The sequence below is a fragment of the Gopherus flavomarginatus genome, chromosome 7 (assembly GCF_025201925.1).
Source record: "Gopherus flavomarginatus isolate rGopFla2 chromosome 7, rGopFla2.mat.asm, whole genome shotgun sequence".
NCBI lineage: Eukaryota > Metazoa > Chordata > Testudines > Testudinidae > Gopherus > Gopherus flavomarginatus.
In genome coordinates this window covers 117466177-117490998 of record NC_066623.1, presented here as the reverse complement: position 1 = coordinate 117490998, position 24822 = coordinate 117466177, and the positions used below count along the sequence as shown (strand labels likewise).

At 47.6% G+C, this 24822-nt stretch overlaps 1 protein-coding gene across 1 annotated transcript; it reads right to left on the bottom strand.

Moving 5' to 3' along the window:
• Positions 1–3902: 3902 nt before the first annotated feature.
• On the bottom strand, positions 3903–24467 carry PIF1 (PIF1 5'-to-3' DNA helicase). The gene is made up of 12 exons (XM_050963553.1): positions 23855–24467; positions 20869–20998; positions 14630–14755; positions 14342–14495; positions 12394–12508; positions 12211–12317; positions 11040–11179; positions 9213–9319; positions 8136–8223; positions 7064–7209; positions 4972–5163; positions 3903–4624 (listed from the first exon to the last, which is right to left on the bottom strand). The coding sequence occupies exons 1-12, from the start codon at positions 24440–24442 to the stop codon at positions 4568–4570; spliced, it is 1950 nt and encodes a 649-aa protein (XP_050819510.1). The 5' UTR covers positions 24443–24467; the 3' UTR covers positions 3903–4567.
• Positions 24468–24822: the final 355 nt, after the last annotated feature.

The window sequence follows — 24822 nt, the reverse complement described above, 5'->3', positions numbered from 1 at the left end:
CCTAACAACCCTAACCCTAACAACCCTAGCCCTAGCCCTAACCCTAACCCTAAACCCTAACCCCTAGCCCTAGCCCTAACCCTAAGCCCTAGCCCTAACCCTAAACCTAACCCTAAGCCCTAGCCCTAACCCTAGCCCTAGCCCTAACCCTCACCCTAAACCCTCACCCTAACCCCTCACCCTCACCCTAAACCCTAACCCCTCACCCTAAACCCTAACCCCTCACCCTAACCTACCCTGACCCCGACCCTTGACCCTAACCAACCCTGACCCTGACCCTTGAGCCTGACCCCTAAACCCAACCTCAACCCCAACCCTAAACCTCAACCCCAACCCCTAACCCTAAACCCCAACCCTAACCAACCCCCACCCCCACCCCAAACCCTAAACCCTAACCCTTAACCCTAAACGATAAACCCTAACCCTAACCCTAAACCCTAACAACCCTAACCCTAACCCTAGACCCCGACCCCCAAACCCTTAACCCTAACCCTTAACCCCAACCCCAAACCCTAACCCCTAACCCAAACCCTAATCCTAACCCCTAACCCCTAACCCTAACCACCCCTAACCCTAAACCCAACCCCACCCCAACCCTAAACCCAAACCCCTACCCTCACCCTAACTCTTAACCCTAACCCTTAACCCTCACCCTAACCCTTCACCCTTAACCCTAACAACCCTAACCCTAACCCCTAACCCTAGACCCCGACCCCCAAACCCTTAACCCTAACCCTTAACCCCAAACCCTAACCCAAACCCTAACCCTAATCTTAACCCCTAACCCTAGACCCCGACCCTTAACCCTAACCCCCACCCTAACCCAAAACTCTAACCCTAAAACCCTAACCACAACCCCAACCCCCAAATCCTAACCCTAACAACCCTCATCCTAACCCTAAAACCCTCACCCTAAACCCAACCCCCAACCCTAACCCCTAAACCCTCACCCTAACCCTAAACCACACCCTAACACCCTAACCCCTCACCCTCACCCCTACCCCTAACCCCTCACCCTAACCCTAACCCCTCACCCTAACCCCTAACAACCCTAACCCTAACCCTCACCCTTAACCCTAACCCCTACCCTCACCCCCACCCCTAAACCCTCACCCTAACCCCTCACCCCTATCCCTAAAACCCTCTAACCCTAACCCCAACCCCTTAACCCCAACCCCTTAACCCTAAACCTAACCCCTAACCCCTACCCCCACCCTAAACCCTAACCCTAAACCCCAACCCTTAACCCCTACCCTCACCCTAACCCCCACCCCCACCCTAAACCCCAACACTAACCCCTAAGCCCTAGCTCTAAACCCCAACCCTAACCCCTAAGCCCTAGCCCTAAACCCTAACCCTTAACCCCAACCCCCTCACCCTACCCCTAACCTCTCACTCCAACCCCTCACCCTCACCCCTACCCCCTACCCTCACCCTAACCCCACCCCTAACCCCAACCCCTCAGCCCCACCCCTAAACCCCAATCCCAACCCCTAACCCCCTCACCCTCACCCCTACCCCTCACCCTACCCCTAACCCCTACCCCCAACCCCTCACCCCTAAACTCTAACCCCCACCCCCACCCTAACCCCTAACCACCCCTAACCCTAAACCCTAACCACCCCTAACCCTAACCCTAAACCCAACTCCACTCCAACCCCTAACCCTAAACCCTAACCACCCCTAACCCTAAACCCAACCCCACCCCCTAACCCCTACCCTAACCCTAAACCCAACCCTAATCCTAACCCTGACCCCGTCCCCTAACCCTAACAACCCTAACCCTGACCCTAAACCGTAACCTCTACCCCTAAACCCTAACCCCTAACCCCAAAACCCTAACCCTACCCCTCACCCCTGACCCCGAACCTTACCCCTAACCCCAAACCCCAACCCTAAAACCTAAACCCTCACCCTAAACCCTAACCCTACCCCTAACCAAAACCAACCCTAACCCTAAACCCTCACCCTACCCCTAAACCCTACCCCTAAACCCCAACCCTACCCCTAAACCCCAACCAACCCTAACCCCTCTACCCCTAACCCCCCTAACCTTTGCCCCTAACCCTAGGCCCCAACCCCTAACCCTCACCCTACCCCTAAACTCTAACCCTAAACCCCAACCCCAATCCTAACCCCTAACCTCGACCCCAACCCTAAACCCTAACCCTAACCTACCCTAACCAACCCTAACAGCCCTAGCCCTAACCCCTTAACCCTAACCGACCTTGACCCGATCCCTGACCCAAACCCTAAAATCTAACCACTGACCCTGACCACCCTAACCCCCTAACCCTTAACCCTAACCCCTCACCCTAAACCCAACCCCTAACCCCAACCCTAAAACCCTAACCCTACCCCAACCCCCAACCCTATCCCTACCCCCTAACCCCCAACTCAACCCCCAACCCTAAAACCCTAACCCCTAACCCTACCCCTAACCCTGACCCCGACCCCTAAACCCTAACCCTGACCCTGACCCTCCCTGTCCCTCACCCCAACCCCTAGAGCCTAACCCAACCGCAACCCTAAACCCGACCCCTGACCCTCACCCTAACCCTTACCCCAACCCGACCCTGACCCCTACCTCCTAACCCCCACCCTCATCCTGACCCCTAACCCTCACCCCAACCCTAACCAACCCCTAACCCCAAAACGCTACCCCTAAACCCTAACCTAACCCCTAAACTCACCCTAAACCCTACCCCCAAACCCTACCCCCACCCCTAGACCCTGACCCCTAACCGCTCTAACAACCCTAACCCTAACTCACCCCCACCCTCACCCCTAACCCACCCTAACCCCTAATCTCTCACCCCAACTCTAAACCTGACCCTCACCCCCACCCTACTAACCCCAACCCCAACCCTAATCCCTACCCTCACCTCTGACCCCTAAACTCTAAACCAGCCCCTTAACACTTAACACTAAAACCCTCACCCTAACCCTAAAACCCTAACCCCCTCCAACCCTAACCCTAACCCCTGACTCTAACTCCAACCCTCACCCTAAAACCCTAACCCTAAAACTCTAACCCCTAAACCTCACCCTAACCCCAACCCCAACCCCTCACCTCTTAATCCCTTAACCTTAACCCTAACTCCCCAACCCCCAACCTCACCCCTAATCCTAACCCCTCACCCCTAAGCCTAACCCCTAAACCCTAAACAGCTTTGATCAATAACAGACATAGGTTTCATGCATTGCTTGCAGGGTTTGAGGCCTGGAGACAAGAGCATGACCCATCCCTGGACTGCCTGACTAATAACCTATACTAAGAACTATTAAAACTACTACTAAACTACACCATCTATAAATAAAACTATATACATTAATAAAAAGCAACAGAAAACCCTCCGATAAGAACAATTTGCTAGAGCATGAGGCCGTTCCAGCACCATCATTGGTGGTAAGAAGGAACTTATACTAGTGCATATGCATGCAACTCTAGACAGCAGCAGAGCGCGGCTCTATGGCTACCCCAGGAGAAAAATTCTGGCACCCATGCATGTGGCAAACAAATACACCTGGCAGAGAAGCGACATGAGCAAGCACTTGAAGAAGAACAAGCCTTAAGTCATTTTCTCCCATTTACCAACATAATAATGATGGTGCATTCCAGGTGACTAAAATGTTACTTTGCTTTCAAAAGGCTGTACAGTCTCACTGCAAATACTTACTAGAGAGCATTGCTCTCTATGGTGAAGTCTGTCTCAGAGTTGGACTTCAGCTTGACATGCTGCAGCGAGCCCAGGAGAGAAATAGGAGTTTCTGGAGCCTGTAAACTCAGCCTTGGAGTCCCTGAGCCTGCCTTTGTAGAAAATGGTGGATCCTTGGGTTCCAGTAAACTAAGGAAATACTCCTAGGAAACTGAAGGCTGGGTAATACCCATAGCCTGTGAATTCATGACATACCCATAATCCCCTCTACCCCTACTTCTAGTACTTGCTATGACAGATTGCAGTAGGTACATTCTTTTATTGTCATGAAGTACCAGCAAAATTAAGAGGACAGTTTATAACTCTACATAATTTCACCCAGCACTACAACTAGTGAACCCTCTCTACATCAACTAGTGACACACAGATATCATACGATGGTTCTAAAGTCAGGGTGCACCTTACTTGACCTGCAGAGAGACATCCTGATTGTTAGCACTTCGTCAGCTGGAGACAGCATACTTGTAGCACCAGCATTCCAATTGCTCTTCAGTACCCTTTCTGTGTGATGACAGCCACAGCTAGTAGGCTTAAGTTCAGGGGAAGAAGTGGAAGAGCCACATCTCATTTCTCCTCTAGGTTGCCAAGGACAAGTCCCACATTTCCTGATGTATGCATACTTGTGTAGAGGGGCCAGGGTGTGAGGCTATCCTCAACCCTAAACCAAAAGAACGTAAGCAGAGGTAGAATTTCCCCCAAAAAAAGTTAACTGCCTGAACATCTAGTGTTTTCACAGTGGGCAGGTGTGCCCTTTGAGCCAACAAAGCAAAATTTCACCAGTGGTATAAGATGTGCACAACAGCTGGCCTGCTGAAACCAGAACAGTCTGCTTGCGTCTCATGGTATCCTCAGCTAGATTTCCAGTTCTCCTTCTCCTCTGCTTCAGTGCATCTGTGTAGAGAAGCCTAGGGGAAAAACAGATTTCCAGTGAATCATTTCTCATTTAGTCCTTCTATGGAAGGGGAAGAATTGGGCCTAGGGAACTCATCTCCATTCTGTGCAGTGGATCAGTTAGTGGGTTCTAATCTGAATATGACTCATCATAGATGAAACATCCTTCTTTCGTCCATAGTGCTAAACATCTCTCTTCTATCACATGCTTCCCCCGTCTATTCTTTCCTGCCTTTCCACAATCCTGTCCCTCCCATCACTACCTGCTGCTCCTCTGCTTTTTGGAGGGACTGTTCAGATTCTGAGTTTCAGTGCCTGTCCCTCCTTGTGACAGGCTGAGATCCTCAGTTGCTGAATTTACCTGAGATAGAAGTTGTTCTTTCTGTAAGTGATTGTAGAACTGTAGCACGTACGGATTGGCTCTCACAACATTGGGATCAAAATCCAAAACCCGGAGGCCCTCAAGGCTACGGGCTCGGGAAAGGGCTACATAAGCCTGACCACTTTCAAAGACACGAGACAGGGAGAGCTCCACACAGTCTAATGACATGCCCTAGTGCATGAAAGACACAGATAAAAGCAAGTGAGCTCGCAACACAAAAGCCATCGCACACATCACTCCCATCACCAATATCGTGAAGAACCGTTGTATGAGTGTCAGGAAAATACTGCTCCTATTAATATCTAGCCCTTCCCAATGCAAAGGGAACTTCTCTATGAACTTGGCAGGAAGTAGATCAATGGGGTTGAAAAAGGACTTCCTGGGGACATTTAGGTGAAATGGAGCAGGATTGTCCTTAGTCCCTCTTCTAACTTCCTCTTAGACACTTCTACAGAGAATTCTGGTCTCCCATGGCTAAGAAAGATTAATTCAAACTGGAACAGGTGCAGTGAAGGGTTACTAGGATGATCAGAGGAATAGAGAACCTACCTTATGAGAGGAGATTTAAAGAGCTTGGCATGTTTAGCCTAACAAAATGAAGGCTATGGGGAGATAACATTATCCCTCTGATGTACTTAGAGAGAGCAAACAGAGAGGGGGAGAAGTTAAGGGTTAATGCTGGCACAAGAATGGTGTGACCCTACACACTGACTATTGGAATAATCTTTTAACACAATAGGCTGTGTGAGGTATTATTTGAAAACTAATAATTTGCTAGTCAAGAATATCATGGTGAAATGTATGCAGCAATATTGTCTGTGAAGTTATGAATTACTCCTATATGATGTTGTTAGCACATGTTCAAAACCAGACAACAATGCCTAGACAAAAGCTGTTAGACAAGTTATCCTAAATAAAGGAAACTGAGGTTACTCACCTTGAGCTGTATATGTGGGGTCCCTATCTGTATTCCACTGAGGATTTTATGCATGCACCTGGAGCCGGAGCTTTTGAAAGTAGTACTGTCTGGTGGTCCATGCACACACCCTGCACTGCCTCATGGTTTTGTTGAAGGCACTAAAGTGTGTGGCGGGTTGCCAGTGTCTCCAGTTCCTTCTCCACTGCAGACCTATCCGATCCGCAGCAGAGGGGAAGTAGGGTGGGCAGTGTAACACAGATAGGGACCACACATCTAAAAGATTCTCCAGTTACAGGTAAGTAACCTTGTTTTCTTCTTAGAGTGATAGCAAGAGTTTCTTGAATTTTAGCATAGTGGACCAGGAATAACAGTTACAGGGGCTTAGCAGTGCCTGGTGGTTGGAGATCCTCAACTGAAGGCCCTCCCGTCGAGTATACTTTCCTCCAACAGGTCCATTTTCCTGGCTTCCTTTGCCTTAGGCGGAGCGTCCTTGCTGCCCTTAATCTTTCCTGCTCGTTAGCAGCAGGTGCCTATCTACTACATTATGAGGGCACCACTCCAGGGGGAACTAGAGCTGACCCGACGGATACCACTAGGGAAAAAACTTTCAGCAATTTGCTTTATTATGTTTTAGACTTTTAGATGTAGGTTTTCACTTTTATTTGCTTGTAACCATTTCTAACTCTTATATTTGAATTCACTTAATCTTCTTTTATTAATAAACTTGTTTTATTTTTAACCTAAATCAATCCAGTGCTGTGTTTAAACTGAACCATTTGATAACTCCAGTTAAAGTAACAAACTGTTGAATACATGCCTACAGAGTGAAAAAAAAAGATGGTTTAACTCCAAGACACTGAGCAATGTTTTCAGGCCTGTTGGCTGCTGTTCCAGAACTGTGCGTGAATGGTAGTACCCTTTGAGCCAACATACCTTAACCAAGGCAAAGGGAGGAAGAGGAGGCAGTTTCCTTCCTTCATGTCATCAGCAGTGCAAGCATCCTTAGGCAACCCTGCCCCCAAAACCTCCAATTCCCCCAATCCACACAGGTGCCCTGGGGCTCCCCTCTCCCGCTGCCAGTGGCACAAGCACCCTAAGAACATAAAGATAAAGGAGAATACTTTCTGTGGCAGTCTCTATAAAAGCACTAACCTGGCTCTTGTGGATGGATATGGCCCATGCCAATTTTAGAGGCAACTGTTGACGACTCAGATAAATTCCAGATGGACCTTTGAAGACCCATCGCTCCAGCCTGATTACCTCTGTGACCCCACAAAGAAACCTCACTCTGGGCAGTCCTGGGAGAGAGAAGAACAGGTCAGAATAAGGAATGTCCCTCTGATACCAGCATTCCCAGGAAGCAGGAGCCTAAAATTCCCCTTTTCCCATCCCTTCCCATTTCAGACAGACTCTTCCATGGGCCTTGGGGCTTTATTTATAAAAGAATAACTCAGTTCTGCTGCTCCTCTCGCACAGTGGTTCTTGCTGGAGGGTGTGGGGGGGAAATAGTTCAGTGGTTTGAGCATTGGCCTGTTAAGGACTGAACTCACAACCCTGGGTTTGAGGGGGCCATTTAGGGATCGGAGACAAAAATCTATCTGGGGATTGGTCCTACTTTAAGCAGGGGGTTGGACTAGATGACCTCCTGCGGTCCCTTCCAACCCTGATATTCTATGATGCTATGACCCTGTTAAGCATTCAGAGAAGGCCCCCTTAAGTAGGAGAATGAACAGAACTATTTACCAGGCCAGAAACAGAGCAGAGGAAACAGGAAATAGTGGGTAGAGGGTTGGAACACTGCATTGCTGAAAAGCTACATTTGTTCTTGCTATTGGAAAGATGTACTGCTGCAAGGAGAGAGCATGAGTGCACTGATCAGAAACCAGGTGAGAACAAGCATACAGAGCCAGAGAATAATGAAATACACACAGAGCAAACCTTTAAGCAGCTATACCTGGGAGCTTGGCCTGATCCTTGGTTCTCACAGATAGGGAGAACTTGATGTTGCAGAAATGATTACTCTCCCACCCAGGAATTGCAGTAGGACTAGCAGCAGCCACTGGCAAACAGTCATAAGCCCATCATATAGGGTTGCCAACACTCCAGAACTGTCATGGAGTCTCCAGAAATTAAAGATTAATCTTTAATTACAGATTATGTCATGGGATGAAGTCTCCCAGAATATATCCAACCCAAACTGGTAACCTTAACATTATATACTCACCATTCCCTTCAGTTTCAAATTCAACCACAACCCCTCTTGCCCCATTCACCAGACCCCGGGACACATCCAAGTTCTTAGTAAGAATCACCTAAAATGGAAAGGAAAGATGGATAGATTTGTTTGGTGCCCCTGCCTTACAGCCCTATTCATTCACCTGCCTTGCCCCAGTTCTGCTCCTACATCACAGGCTTTAGAATAATTGGCTGATACTGTTAATGCTTCTGTAGGACCTAGCAACAGTAGATGGAATCACCTCACAGTGAAACCATACTAGAGCTCCTCCCTCTCCAGGGCTCTCAGGTGTTGAGCCTCACAGGGCACAGATCCCATCATCCCTTTACTCTGTGTAAAATTGCTCTGGGAAGATTGTGAATTAGTTCTGTCTACAACCAAAGTCACATATTAGTGAACTTGGATCTCTGGGAAGATTTCTCCGCACACTCCAGCAGCTTACAGGGACTTTAAAGAGACTGAAAGTGGCCAGGGAACAATTCTCCAATCCAGACAGTGTTGGGCCATTGTAAGCAGGCCTACGGTGCCTCTCACCCCCAAACTCTGGTGTACAGGGTGGACTGGTGATGGGAGGCCAGAGCCTTAGCACTTGGTGCTGCAGGGATTCCAAGCTGTGCCACAGTCCATAAGAAGTGTAGCTCTAATTTATGCTGGGAGCTGAGCAGCCTAGAATCCAGGCAGCACAAAAGTGGCTTTAAGCTTACTTTTCTTCCGGTCCTCACCCCATCTGTACTTAGTGTGATTCTGTGCTGTGCATCCAAAGTCTTTTTCATTGGACACAGAGGAAGCAGTCATCTTGGTCAATCAGTCTTCAAAAAGAGATTGAGACTTTGAATTTAAACCAAGTGGCTTTCATCCACCTGGATCAGACTGCAGAAAAGGTGAAGGACATCTTATAAATTAATGTAATAGACTGTTTGTTTAGAACAGCCTGGGGTCTGAGAGGTGCTTCCATTTCACACCCAGTCCACATCCCTGTGCTGTTATCTTTAACTCTTTCCCCAAATACTGACTCTAATACTTCTGTTCTGTTGGCCATTACTCATAGAATATGCATATGCTCACCTGGGCTCCTGGTTTCAACTGAATACAGTGACTTACTGGACACTGAGCATCAATTGCTTTGACTAGCATGGGATCGCTATCCACAGCCTCATAGGAGTGCATTTCTCCTGGTGAGGAAGGAAGCAATACAAACATGGGCGTACTATCAGAATCATCACACAACAAAGTCCCTAAATATGGGGAAGACTTGGCACTACTCCACACAGCAGGTTTCTCCAGACTGAGCCAGAAGGGTTCTTAGTCCCAGAAATCCTGCTCTCCACACAACTCTTGTATACCCTAGAAAGAATCTCTTCCAGTAGCTTCCAAGAACAGAAAGCCCCTGGTGGCTCTCTTACCACCTGCTCCAATTTACATCTTCCAGAGCTTGTGGATCTGAAGGTATGTCTACACTGGAATGTAAGCCCAGGCTTAATGGGACTCAAGTCAGTTGACCCATGTTAGGGAACCCTGGGCTGGAGCATCTACATTGTATTTTAATCCTTTGTTAAGACTTTTCTAACCCGTGCTTGAATCTAGGGTGCTGGCATGCACACTGCAGACCCAAGTCAATGTAATCACCTCCCAGAGTCCCTTGTGTTCTATTCCCCCACCCACAAAATAGCATGGCCGCTCTAGCCCCAAGACCGTGGTGTACTGTGGGAAGACTTTACTGCCTGCACTGCATGTTACAGGAAGGTTGAACAGCCCACCAACCTAGCCCGCTGAGCAGTCATTTTTGGTCTGCTACTGGGGCCGCTCTGGTGCATGTTTCGGCATGGTTTTCTATCCCACAAAAACGTCTATTTTTAATAGTGTAGATTGCAGATTACTGGGATAGAGAGGACTAAGGAAGTTATCCCATGGAACTATGGGATACTTCTGGCTGATTCCTGAGACCCAAGTCAAGTGGGGCTTAACTGGAGCTTGCACCTTCCAGCCAAACAGCATTCTGGGATGCTGGGTCTGAGCCCTGAATTAGCGCAATTACAGTGTAGATGCAAGTGGGGGTGAGAGGACTCGATCCTGGGGTCAAGCATGGATTTATGTTGCAGTACAGACGTGCCCTGGGAGACCAGGCACTGAGCAGTCAGACTCCAATTGCAGCTTTAAGAGTGTGGCCACCTCTTCTTGCTCTGCTTCCCTCTCACAAACAAAGCAACCATGAAAGGAAATTTAGCACAGAGAGGCTTTAGAGTCGGCAGTTTCTGCTCCAAGATGAAGCAGTTTCTATAACAGACCTGCATGTCCCAGGAGTCTCCAGCTTGTAGACCCCCATTCCAGCACCCGCCTTCCTGATAAGTCTCTGGCTTCAGGACAGTTGCTAGAATAATGGCAGAGCCTCTTCCCTTTTATGCCTTTGCCAATGGATGAATGCAAGACCACCCACAGACAACCGGGGGAGACTCTCTGGGCAAGAAACACTTAACTAGCAGTGAAACCGAAGCAGCAGGCTGTGCACTTGCACCTCCTGAGAACAGCCAGGCCTGCATGAGGTATTGGATGGGAGGGGAGACTAGGAATGGGGGAAATTAATGAATTGAGGGGCTGAACTGGGTCTACAGCTGGTTAGAGTGAAATATGAAGGTGTAATAGGACATTTGTTAGGCATAGTTTATGCAAATTTTACATAGTATGATTACCACCTGTATGAATTATGTTTTGGTTTTTTTTTAAACTCTAGGTGGGTCTGACCCTACAGTAACCCCTCATATCCACAATGCCAGCTGGAAGAGGTTGCAACAAGAGAAGCTTGAGCTCCACAATGCCAGTTCTCCATTACTGATTATCTACAGTGTTTTCTCCTCCTGCTGAAATTAACAGCTCTTTCTTCCCCCAGGTGTTTACCTGGTAACTGTTGCAACCGTCTCTCATTTGTTAGTTCCACATCATCCTTGTGGGTGCAGAGACGAGTTGCAAGGATCCCATCTCTCTCAACCCTGTTGGTAGCTGTTTGCAGCAGCTGCCTGGTGACTTCATCTGTGCACCTGGTGGAGATTGGGGGAAAAATAAGTACCATAATAGTTTAATAAAGAATAAAAAGTTTAAAGTCTCCAACAGGAAATGTCAGGTGAGAAATGCCAAGAATAGTGATATCTATTGTACATCTTGGGCAACCACCACAGGGTAGGAAGTGCAAGTTATTTCAACTTGTTCATACAAGCCCTGCTCTCCACACACACAATGGCCTTATCTATCCTACTAAGGTTCTTAATGTCTCCCACCACTGCTCTAATGGAGCTTCTCTGGGACTAGTCATAGTGGGAGCACAAATGTAAACAGGCCATTACATTTAAGCCACTATATTGTTCCAGACCTGTGCTGACTGCTAGATCTACTCTGCTGCTCCTATCAAAGTTGCTGCACTGATGTAACAATAAGAGATTGATAACATTGTTAGTTACCAGTGTCATTGAAAGCATCCATATGGGATTTCATGAGATATCACCAACACTTTTTACCCCTTGGATGATTTATTCACAAGGTGGATGCATGTGATAAACACATTCTTGTCCCTCCACCCCGTCTCCTCCCCATTTCCTAATGCCCATGGTTGCCACCTGCTAGAGCAGCTCATCACCCACACAGCCTTATACAGAGACAGGGAAGGACAATTCCAGGTGTAGGATTAGGTTCCAAGGAATTGAACATCAGGTTTAATTTGTTAATTTTATACCAGCATTACCATACTGTTCATATGTCTCAAGACCATTAGATCCATCAACAATCTGCACGGCAAGTAAAATGAACACCTTCGAGCAGAGACTGAGTGATCACAATGCAGGCATCCTGCTCAATGGTGTTACTGCTTCCATTAGTTGTAGGAGGAGTTGAGAAGCTGTGGGGCTTGGGAGTGGGTGAGGCAAAGATGTGTCCAGGCCCCTTAACAGCCATCTACCCAGCTACACCACCTTTAGATGATGTTGGAGAGGTAGCCAAGTGACACCCCCCTGCACTGGGCCATCTCTGGGAAGTGGGAGTAAGTAGGATAGGGAGGAGGAAAGAGGTTCCTCCTTACCTGCCCAGGCGGATTGTATGCAGGAGTGAGATGAAGCTCTTTTCAGTCTGTCTCCGCACTTCTGTCAGCTCCATGTTCACATGGATGCATCTCCTCCAGCTCTCTGCCTGTGAATAAGCTGTTAATTCATTAGGAGACAGCCACAAACAAAGTCTGAAGTAGTGGATAGGGATGGCTTCACACCTGGAAGCAGAACTTGGTTTCCTCATTGCCTTTGCTGACTGGTGGCAGTTGTAAGAAGTCCCCACAGATGATCAGCTGAATTCCTCCAAATGGGTCATCCCGTTTCCTGACAGCTCTGTAAGGGGAATGATAATTTACTATTTTCATTAATGACCTTGTCATGAAAAGTAGAAGTAGCCTCATTAAATTTGCTGATGACAAAAAAGTTGGGAGTTCTCATCAATACAGAGGATTTGTCAAGAACAAGCCATATCAAACCAGCCTAATGTACTTCTTTGACAGGTTTACTGGCCTAGTGTATGCAACTTCCCCACATACAGGATATCTTGATTTTAGTAAGGCTTTTGGTACATCTCCACATGACATTGTCATAAGTTAACTAGGGAAATGTGGTCTAGATAAAATTACTATAAGGCAGGTGCAAAACTGATTGAAAGTCCTTACTGTAAGAGTAGTTATCAATAGTTCACTGTCAAACTGGGTGGATCTATCTGGGGGACTCCCACAGGAGTCTTTCCAGGATCCAATACTGTTCAATATTTTCATTAATGACTTAGGTGCTGGAATGGAGAGTATGTTTACATACAGGGGTGAAAGTAATATTAAACATTTACTGCTATGGGGGCCAGGCTCTGGACGGAAGGGACAAGGCTAGAGGGTCAGCCTCCCCCCACCAGCCCATCCGCGCTACCTGGCCTGTGCCACCTGGGGCTTCAGCAGCGACTGAAAAGGGCTCAGGGCTGCTGCTGCAGCAGCTGGACCCTGGGCCACTTCAATCACCAGCCCTGGGACAGCTGCCCCTTTTGCCCCCCCACTGCCTCCTGCTGACCAGGAAAGGGACACTGATGCTGAAGAGCTGCTGCGGCAGCACTTTAACATCAGCTGCATATGAGCCAGCAACAGCTTCTTACCAGTATGCTGTACCGGCCCACTTTCACCCCTGCTTACGTATGATATACAATTTGTGAATGACATCAAGCTGAAAGAGGCTGCTAATGCTTTGGTGGACAGGATTAAAATTCAAAATGACATTGAAAAATTGGAGGATTGGTCTGAAATCAACACAGAAGACAAGAAAGAAGTGCAATACACTACACTGAGGAAGAAAAAAAATCAAATACACATCTACAAAATGTAGAATAACTGGCTAGATGGTTGTACTGCTGAGAAGGATGTGGAGGTTATAGTGGATCACAAATTGAATAGGAGTCAACAATGTGATGCAATTGTGAAAAAGGATAATTTAATTCTGGGGTGTATTAAGAGGAGTGTTGTATGTAAGACATAAAAGGTAATTGTCCTGCTCTACTTGTGACTGTTAAGGCTTCAGTTGGAGGCCTCAGTACAGTTTTGGGTGTAATGTTAAGATGGAGAAAAATTGAAGAGCCCAAAAAAAAGCAACAAAAATAATAAAAGGTTTAGAAAACCTGACCTATGAGGAAAGTTTAAAAAATCTGGGCAAATTTAGTTTTGAGAAATAAAGACTGAGGCGGGACCTGATAACAGACTTCAATGTGATAAAGGGATTCCATAAAGAGGATTGCATTCAATTGTTCTCCATGTCCGTTGAAGTTAGGACAAGGATTAATCAGTTTAATCTGCAGCAAAGAGATTTAGATTAGATATTAAGAAAATCTTTAACTAGAACAATAGTTAAGTACTGAATTAGGCTTTCAAGGAAGGTTGTGGAATTTCCTTCATTTTAAAAACAGGTTGGACAAACACCTGTCAGGGATGGTCTCTGCCTATGTGGTCCTATCTCAGGGCAGGGCGGTTGGACTATATGACCTCTTGAGGTCCCTTTCTATGATTCTATAATCCAGAGCCTCCCAGCTAATCTAGCCATTAGCAACCTTACCTCCCAATACAGCAACAGATGGGAGAAGGCAACCTATGATTCAGGGAACTTTATCGGAGTTATAAGGACTCTTTGCTGCATGACCCTCACCTGGCTACTGCCTCCAGCTTATCAAAAAACTTGCCCTCCACCATTGAAATCTCATCAATAATTAAGTGTTGGCAGCTCAACCAATGCTGACGCACTCCAGTTCTTTGAGCCAACTCAATACACTGATCTAGCGGAGCTTTCCCAGAACCAATACCTAATGAAAGAAGAGAACAGATTAAGTATCATTTTTTTACCAAGATGCCAAGTGTTCCCAGGTCCTTTCCACTCATCTTCCCCAGAGCATAGCAAGCCAGGGAAGGTTCTCAAGCAGAAAGTTATCTTCCTTACCTGCAAAGGCATGGAGTGTGGTGCCACCAACATGACAAGCTGCCACTCCTGTGCTGGCTGTAGCATAGGTGCTCTTTGGTGGGAGCGAACCCACAATCTTTTTCAGCAGATATGACTTCCCAGTCCCTTTTAGAAGAGTATAAAAGTTATTTCAGAAAGAGGCTTTCCCCTGACATCAGTAGAGACATCCCCATAACACATGCAGTTTGAATTCCAGTCACAAATGCCTCCTAATACCACCCTCCATTCTGCTCATTCAAAACCTCACATGTCCGAAAACACTAGGAACAAAAGAAAATTACAGCCCAACTACATAGAGCTCAAGTAATTGTAAAACCAACCTTGTCAGGAAAGGGTTGGCTCTGTTTGACTGTTTAGATAAACCCTAAACTCCATCTTATTTGGCCCCTCCCATTCAGGGTGCAATAAACTCCCCACACTGAAACCCAGTCATGGAGGAGAAACCATGGTAGCTATAAGAGTATCTTAGTGTCATCATTTATATTGGCAAAATCTCTCCCCAACATGGATGATTTAAAAGATTTCACTTTTTGCTAAAGTTGAATTGTTCTTTCCCTCATTCCACTTTTTAATGTGTGTCTTTGTTTAAAGTTTCTCCCTTATACCAAAAGGGAACTCTGAAGCATCACTAGGCACAGCTACACTTGGACAAAAGGCTTGACCCATTGCACATCTGCACCAACCATTACAGAGCGCATAGGTTGCAACAGTGCCAATTCCCAGTGTTAAAAATTAATCAAGCCCTCAAAATCATGAGATTACTTTAAAACAAAAAAAGCACACCACTAGATTAAAAAAAAAAAAACTAGTGAGTTCTCTTAAATTGCCTTCTAGTTTAAGAACCTATAGGCTTCTCATTTCATGCTTTGCTCAGCAACTATGAGAACCAGAAACGTCACTTAAAATTAAATGAGATTCTCACATAATCACATGACTTCAGGGGCTGGGTATTTAAACAAACAAAACAAAAAACAACATAGACTTGTGATTAAAAAAACCACAAGAATTGGCAACACTGGTGCAAGTAAGATTGTGATGCCCTGCTTTGACAAGCAATAAGACAACAACCCAAAAATCTCTGCTCCCTTATAAGACCATATGGCTTTAACAAAATTTGAAAAAAAAAAGGGGGGGGTGGGGAAGATGTGAGGCATGAGACAGGGCACATTTAAAGACAGGGCCTTAAGCATGAACCTCACCATGCTAAAGAGGTGCTTAGCTACGTCCTCCCTTCCTAAGCCTCCCTATTGCTGTAGACAGGGGCACACCAGCACGCATTAATGAAGACTCAGGTTTCTGTACCACTTTTTGTAGTAATTTTCCTCTGTTGATATTCACCCCCTCTTGTCAACTGTTGGGAACGGGCCACATCCACCCTGACTGAATTGGCCTCATTAGCACTGACCCCCACTTGGTAAGGCAACTCATCTTTTCATGTGCTGTATATTTATAGCTGCCTACTGTATTTTTCACCTCTGTGCATCTGATGAAGCGGGTTATAGCCCATGAAAGCTTATACTCAAATAAAATTTGTTACTCTAAGGTGCCACAAGGACTCCTCGTTGTTTTAGTCTTACCATGGAGTCACAAACAGTCCCCATGGGCATTCCAGTCTACCTTACCACCCAGGCAAGATGGACTTAGTGATAGATGGTTATTTTACAAACACACACACACACACACACACACACACACACACACCACAATATTCAGGTTCAGGGCCGGTGCAGCCATTTAGGCAACTAGGCAGTCGCCTAGGCTGCTAGGATTTGGGGGGCGGCATTTTCTTCGGCAGCGACCACGGCGGCCGGATCTTTGGCCACCCTAGTCGTTGCCGGCATTTAGGAGGAGGGAGCTGGGGCAGTGGAGAGCGGGGAGGGCCACCTGCAGCAAGTAAGGGGGGCGGGGAGGTGGCACGCAGGGGAACTCCCCACCCCAGCTCACCCCTTCCCTGTCTCCTCCTCGAGCACGCCATGGCTGCTTCACTTCTCCCGCCTCCCAGGCTTGCGGCGCCTAAGCTGAATGGCACTGCAAGCCTGGGAGGCGGGAGAAGTGAAGCAGCCACGGCATGCTTGGAGAGGAGGCAGGGCAGGGGTGAGCTGGGGCAGTGGGGTGTCTCAGGGTGGAGGGTGGGGAGCGGCACTTCATGGCAGGGGCTCGGGGACGGAGGAGGGCACAAGGTGGAAGTTTCGCCTAGGGTACGAAACATCCTTGCACTGGCCCTGTTCAGGCTAACCCCAGTCGCAAAGGACCAGTCACTTATGCCAGGTCAATTTGTACCTTAGATCTCACACCAAAGACAATGCTTGTATCCAATCCTATAGTAAACTATCTAAGCCTTAAAGATTTAGTAATTAAGGAATGAGAGAATTATTGCAAGATTAAAGCAGGAAAACATACACACAAATGAGTTGCAGTCTATGGTTTAAAAAGGTGATAGTTGTAATAATCTGTCAGCTCTGTCTTTTAGGGCTAACGCAGGTTAAAACTGGGCATCTCTGCTTCTGTTTCATAGTTCTGGTCCTGTGAGAGTCCAAAACAGCAAGACAGATGAAAAATTTTGATAACTACTTTTATTTCATTCTTCCACAATTCAAACAGACGAGACAAGCCCTTTTGCACATAGCCTTTTCATGGGAGTAAGGGGCAATTAAGTATTGTGATGTTCCACAATGGCCCACTTAGTTTTGATAGGCCTTCTTGATGGGAAGAAGATGATCCCTCCTGACTGGATTCACAATTTTTTTTTAATAGTTTCAAAGCAAAAATTTTAATTACCACCATATAATTTCTCACTAACAGAATGTGATATTATGAAATGCTTACAAATTGCTTCATGCATTAAACAGTAAACACATTGTTATAAGTTCAATACCAATCATAACCAGATTAACAGACAGGTGAAACAGACTGGTTTCTAACAATCAGTTTGTCAGTGCTCAGCTTGGGGGTTTGACACTGGCAGACCAGGTGCCAGCTCTTGCCAACACAAAACTGGTGTAGGAAAGGGTGCCACCAATGCTCTTGAATGTGGCTCAGGGTTCCCCTGTTCTGGATAAGGCATCTGATACATTTTCTTTCCCCTTGATATCGACTATTTTTCCATGTCAATTTCCCATAGAGCTAGGTTCCAACGTAATAATCTAGAAATTGGCCCCCTTAGCTCAGTGTAACCATATTATAGGGGAATGATCTGTCAAAACCTTATTATACAAATAAGGTTGAAGTTGTTTAATAGATCAAAGAATGGCATCACATTCCTGCTTGGTGACAGCATAGTTCTGTTCATTGGGGGTCAGTTTGTTACTCAATAAGGCAATGGGGGTCTCCTGTTTCCCACCCCAGCCGGCATCAGCACCACACCTAACCAAGTGTTAGAAGCATCAGTGCACAGCACAAATAGGGTTGCCAACTGTCTAATCACACAAAGCCAAACACTCTTGCCCCTCCCCCTCCCCCTTCTGTGAGGCCCCACTCCCGCTTACTCCATCTGTCACTCACTCTCCTCCATCCTCACGCATTCTCACCAGGCTAGGGCAAGGGATTGGGGTGCAGGCTTTGTAAGCGAGTCTGAGTGCAGGAGGGGCTCAGTGCTGGAGTAGGGGATGAGGGTGCAGGGTCTGATCTCCTTCTTTGAGAAGGTGATGGATTACTTAGATAAAGGAAATGCGGTAGATATAATTTACCTAGATTTCAGTAAGGCGTTCGACACGGTTCCGCACACGGAGCTGTTAGTTAAATTGGAAAAGCTGGGAGTGAATATGAAAGTTGTAAGGTGGATAAGAAACTGGTTAAAGGGGAGACTCCAGAGGGTCGTATTGAAAGGTGAACTGTCGGACTGGAAGGAGGTCACCAGTGGAGTCCCTCAAGGATCGGTTTTGGGACCGATCTTATTTAACCTTTTTATTACTGACCTTGGCACAAAGAGCGGGAATGTGCTAATAAAGTTTGCGGATGACACGAAGCTGGGGGGTATTGCTAACACGGAGAAGGACAGGGATACTATTCAGGAAGATCTGAACCACCTTGTAAACTGGAGTAATAGAAATAGGATGAAATACAATAGTGAAAAGTGCAAGGTCATGCATTTAGGAATTAATAATAAGAATTTTGGATATACGTTGGGGGCACATCAGTTGGAAGCGATGGAGGAAGAGAAGGACCTTGGGGTACTGGTTGATAGCAGGATGACTATGAGTCGCCAATGTGATACGGCTGTTAAAAAAGCAAATGCGATTTTGGGATGCATCAGGCGGGGTATTTCCTGCAAGGATAAGGATGTGTTAGTACCGTTGTATACGGCGTTGGTGAGACCCCATCTGGAATACTGTGTGCAGTTCTGGTGTCCCATGTTCAAGAAGGATGAATTCAAACTGGAACAGGTTCAGAGACGGGCTACGAGGATGATCCGAGGAATGGAAAAACTGCCTTATGAAAGGAGACTCAAAGAGCTTGGCTTGTTTAGCCTGGCCAAAAGAAGGCTGAGGGGGGATATGCTCGCCCTATATAAATATATCAAGGGGGTTAACGTTAGGGAGGGAGAGGAATTATTTAAGTTTAGTACTAATGTAGGCACGAGGACGAATGGGTATAAACTGGATATTAGGAAGTTTAGACTTGAAATTAGACGAAGGTTTCTGACCATTAGGGGAGTGAAGTTCTGGAATAGCCTTCCGAGGGAAGTAGTAGGGGCAAAAGACTTTCCTGGCTTTAAGACAAAGCTTGATAAGTATATGGAGGGGATGTTATGATAGGATCGTTAATTTGGGCAATTGATCTTGAATTACCACCACACAGGTCTGCTCAACGGTCTGCGGGGAGATGTTGGATGCGATGGGTACTGAGTTGCTGCGGAGAATTCCTTCTTGGGTGCTGGCTGGTGACTCTTGCCCACATGCTCAGGGTTTAGCTGATCGCCATATTTGGGGTCAGGAAGGAATTTTCCTCCAGGGCGGATTGGCAGGTGCCCTGGAGGTTTTTCGCCTTCCCCTGCAGCGTGGGGCACGGGTCGCTTGCTGGTGGTTTCCCTGCAGCTTGAGGTCTTCAAACCATTTTTGAGGATTTCAATAACTCGGTCCTGGGATAGGGGTTGTTATAAAATTGGATGGGTCGGGTTCTGTGGCCTGCCTTGTGCAGGAGGTCACACTAGATGATCAGATTGGTCCCTTCTGACCTATGAGTCTATGAGGTGCAGGCTCCAGTCAGGCAGCGCTTACCTCAGGCAGCTCCTGGGAAGCATGTCTGGCTCCTAGACTCAGGGGCGGACAGGCTGATCTGCACACTGCCCTTGCCTATAGGGACATCCCCTGCAGCTCCCATCGGCTACGGTTCCCAAGCAGCGCTTGGGGAGTGGGCAGCATACAGAGAGCCCCGGCCACCTCAGCACATAGGAGCTAAAGGGACTTGCCAGCAGTTTCTGGGAGCCACATGAAGCCAGGGCAGGTAAGGAGCCTGCCTTAGCCCCATGGCGCTGTTGACCAGACTTTTAAGGGCCTAAATTCTCCCAGATTGACCTCAGTAGCCACTGGGAGATCAAGGCCCAGTCCGAGGATTGGCAACCCAAAGCACAAAGGGTTTGCTGAAACCGGGTCTAACTAAAACAGGTTCTTTAGACAAAGCCTCTTATGTCCTGGAAGCTTTTCTCACAGACTTCTGTTCATACCACCTGATCTGTTTTCCCCTTTTTTGTAAGGTCTGTTTTGGGGGAGGACACTATGTTGCTAAACCCCTTTACAAACCTCCAGTAATAACTGACCAGATTGATAAAGGATTGGAGCTGCTTCTTGGTCTGTGAGTCAGACTTCAAATGGCTTCTATTTTTAAAAGGCCAGAGCAAACAAATCCACTGCACATCCTGTGTTGGATTAGACTTTTTTCCCAGGAAAAAAAGTTCTCATTAGTGCTATTATCAGTGTAGCACCAATGTTGATAGCACTAATAGAGATGGGGGAAAGAGGGCATTTTAACCACTGAGTAGATTTAAACTGACATTAACAAAGTGACAGAAGCTGCCAGTGCTTTCACTATATTACAGCTGCACAGGCTCAGATGAACCAGTGGGAGCACGGGTGTGAAACTTTTGCTAAAACTTCAGTGTTGGATAGGCCCAAAGTTTTCTTGGCGCTCACAATACCAGACTAAAGCTTTTCAGCCCTAATCTGAGTGCAGTTAGGACATGTGGGGTAACCTTGCTTTACTTCAGCTATGCAGTTTCTCACCAGCACTGCCTGTAAAGAAGACGTTCTTTCCACTCAGCACGGCACTCAGCACAATGGACTGTTCCTGAGAGAGTCTCATCCGTGAATGCATTAGCAGAGATAGCTTCTTTGAGCATTGCATGTCAGCTGCCTGAAAGGAAGGAGTCACTTGTACACTAACCAAAATTAATTTTTTATTTATTTTTTTTTTTTTAAAAACAGCAGCACACACTCTGCAGGCCTCATGGACCTTAAACTTTTGGAGGAAATGTTCTCCTGTATACCTTTTCCCCATGGGGATTAGAGTAGGAAATAATTGGTGTTGCTCTACCCAAAATTTCAACTGCTAAAATGAGCTCCAGTAAAATAATTGCATTGCAATTTATTTGCAGTGTTGGTGTAGCTATGTTGGTTCCAGCATATTAGAAAGACAAGGTGTGGGTATGTTTACACCATGGGATTATTCCGATTTAACAGAAACCGGTATTTGGAAGCTGATTGTATAAAGTAGAGTGCACAAAGCCACACTAAGCACATTAATTTGGCGGTGCGCATCCATGTACGGAGGCTAGCATTGATTTCCAGAGCGTTGCACTGTGGGTAGCTATCCCATAGTTCCCCACAGTCTACCCCACCCATTGGAATTCTGAGTGGAGATCACAATACATGATGGGGCAAAAACAGCGTCATGGGTGATTCCGGCTAAATGTTGTCAGTCAATTCTCTTTCCATGAAAGCAATGGCAGACAATCATTTCGCGCCCTTTTCCCTCGATTGCCCTGGCAAACTCTATAGCACGGCAGCCATGGAGCCCATTCAGCCTTTTTTCACTTTCACTGTATGTCATCTGGATGCTGCTGACAGATGCGGTACTGCAGTGCTACACAGCAGCATTCCCTTGCCTTTGCAAGTTAGCAGAAATGGTTACCAGTCATATTGTACTATCTGCTGCTGTCACGGGTGCTCCTGGCTGGCCTCGGTGAGGTTGGCCGGGGTGCATGGACAAAAATGGGAATGACTCCCCAGGTCATTCCCTTTAAGTTTTGTCTAAAGGGAGAGTCAGTCCTGCCTAGAATATCAGGCAAGTCTATTAAAGAACCAGAGAGGCAAACAGCAGCTTCGGGTCAGAGCCCCAGACATCCCACCAAAATGATGAGCTGCATGCCATTCTAAGGGGTGTCCCTACAACAACCCCACCCATTACTTCCCTCCTCCCTCACCCCTCCTGGGCTACCATGGCAGTTATCCCTCCATTTGTGTGATGAAGTAATAAAGAATGCATGAATAAGAAACACTGACTTTATTGCATCTGCAAGCAGAGATAAAAGAGGGGGAGGCAGCCTCCAGCTGCTATGATATTCCAGGAGACAAAGCTTAAAGAAGGGAATGACCGGGAGTCACTCTCATTTTTGCTGAGGTGCCCCCCCAGCTAACCTCACTGAGGCCAGCCAGGAGCATTCATGGGATGATGATGATGACGGATACCAGTCATATTGTACCCTCTGCCATCAGGAAGGGAAAGGAATGTTGCTGTGTAGCACTGCGTCTGCCAGCAGCATCCAGTGGACATATGGTGACGTTGAAAATAGGCAAGAAACAATTTTTTCCCTTCTCTTTCACCGGGGGCTGACGACATATACCCTGAACCACCCATGACAATGTTTTTGACCCTTCAGGGACTGGGACCTCAGCCAAGAATGCAAATGGTTTTTGGAGAGTGGGGGAACTGTGGGATAGCTAGAGTCCTCAGTCTCCCCTCCCTCCCTCCCTCCATGAGCATCCATTTGATTCTTCGGCTTTCTGTCATGCTTGTCTCAGCTCCTTAAGTGTCACACAGCACTGAGAGTCCCTGTTGTGGCCTCTATCAAAGCCTTAGAGATTTTTTCAAATGCTTTGGCATTTTGTCTTTTGGAACGGAGTTCTGATAGAACAGATTCATCTCCCCATACAGAGATCTGCTTCAGTATCTCCTGTACGGTCCATGCTGGAGCTCTTTTGATTCTGGGACTGCATGGTCACCTGTACTGATTGGTGCTCCACGCTGGGCAAACAGGAAATGAAATTCAAAAGTTCGTGGGGCATTTCCTGTCTACCTGGCCAGTGCATCCAAGTTCAGATTGCTGTCCAGAGCAGCCACAATGGTGCACTGTGGGATAACACCCAGAGGCCAATACCGTCAAATTGCGGCCACACTAACCCTAATCCGAAATGGCAACTCCTCCTTGTCGGGGAGGAGTACAGATATCGGTATTAAGAGGCCTTTATATCGATATAAAGGGCTTTGTTGTGTGGATGGGTGCAGGGTTAATGCGATGTAATGCTGCTAAATTTGATATAAACTCGTAGTGTAGACCAGGCCTGAGTGAGGTAATACCTTTTATTGGACCAACTTCTGGTGGTGAGAGAGATCAGAAGAGCAACTCTGTGTAACTCAAAAGCTTGTCTTTCACCAGCTGAAAGTTGGTACAATAAAAAGATATTATCTTTTGCTATGTATTGTCATTGTTAGTGTTCAGAGTCAGTGTTATTTACATGAAATGGAACAATCGACTTCTTTCAGATACTGTCTAGATTAGGAAAATATTTTGCAGTTTCACTGGTTAATACTTTACATACATTTTTAAGCATCACTTTGGATGGCCCTTTCCATTGAACACACCCAGCTAATTTTTTTTTTAAACACCACTGTTTTTTTCTACTCTACCTAGTTCCTTGTGCTTAAAAGCACGTTAATTAAACACATATTAGCCAATGTATTTGCTAGACACACCCTATTTTTCTAGTCTAGATAATGGCCTCCGACCTACCGATGCACGCTGTATGCAGAGTGAGCAGCGCTCAGCACTCCAGGCTTTCTTTCTTTGCACACAGTATTTAAGATGTGGGCATACCACTGAGCCAAAGGATCTCCTCCGCTGCCCAAACCATGAGAGCACTCAGCAATTCCCCCTCCCGCAAGTCTCCTACCTAAGCTATATCCCAAAGCGGTCTTCCACCCGCTACCTACCCGGGGATCTCTTACATCGCTTGCTTCAGCAGATTCTGTCCTGGCTCTTTTCCGCGACTTGCTCCACAGACCGCTGTTCCCTCGGTCTCTCGGGGCCTGCCCTTTCACAGGCGTCGCCTCGCAGCTCGCGTGGACCCGCTGATGGCAGACCTGCCGCATGTCCCGGGCCTGAACTGGGCTGATGGTGTCGAAGGTCCGCGGAAGGCTGCACAGCAGCCGCGCCCGCTCCGTGACGGTCTTCGCCCCCTTCCCCGCCGCCTCGTGCTTGATGCGCAGCAGCCGGAGGAAGCGCCTGAGGCTGTCAGGGGGGCAGTTAGCGATCAGCAGCTGCACTTGCGCGGGGCCCAGCTGCAGGCCACTTTTCCCGTCGCGCACGAAGCGCGTGAAGAGCCGCACCTCCCCGCGCAGCGCGAAGCTCTGCGGCGCGCTGCCGTCGCTCACTTGCAGCACCAGCTCCCGGAACTGGTTCCGGCCCAGGGCGAGGGAGGCGTCGCGGATCACCCGGCGCTTCGGGGCCTGGCCGCTCAGGCTCAGCCGCTCGATAGTGACGCTGCAGCGGATCCGAGCGTCCAGCTCCGCGCCCTGCATCGTCTCCCAGCGCTCAGCCCGGCCGGAGACCAGCGTCCGCCCCGCCCAGGTGCCCCACCACCGCTAGCAGCCCGCGTCCAGCTGCCTCAGCTCCCCTCGCTTGGCTGAGGCGCAGCGACAGACCCCGAGTCAGTCTCCTTCCGAGCCAGCGGCAGCAATGCTGGCGCGGCGGGGCTGCCAAGCGCTGGCGGAGGATCTGGACCTGGCACCGCGGCGGGTCCCGGCTCCAGCCAGTGAATCTCGTTCTGCGCTGGGGACTCAAGCAGCCTCTATACGCCGCAGACGGAGATTAAAAAATGCCGGCTGGGAACACAGCCAATCAGCAACGGGACTTTTAACTCGAGAGCCAATTGGAACTGGGGGCAGGGCTTTGTTGATCA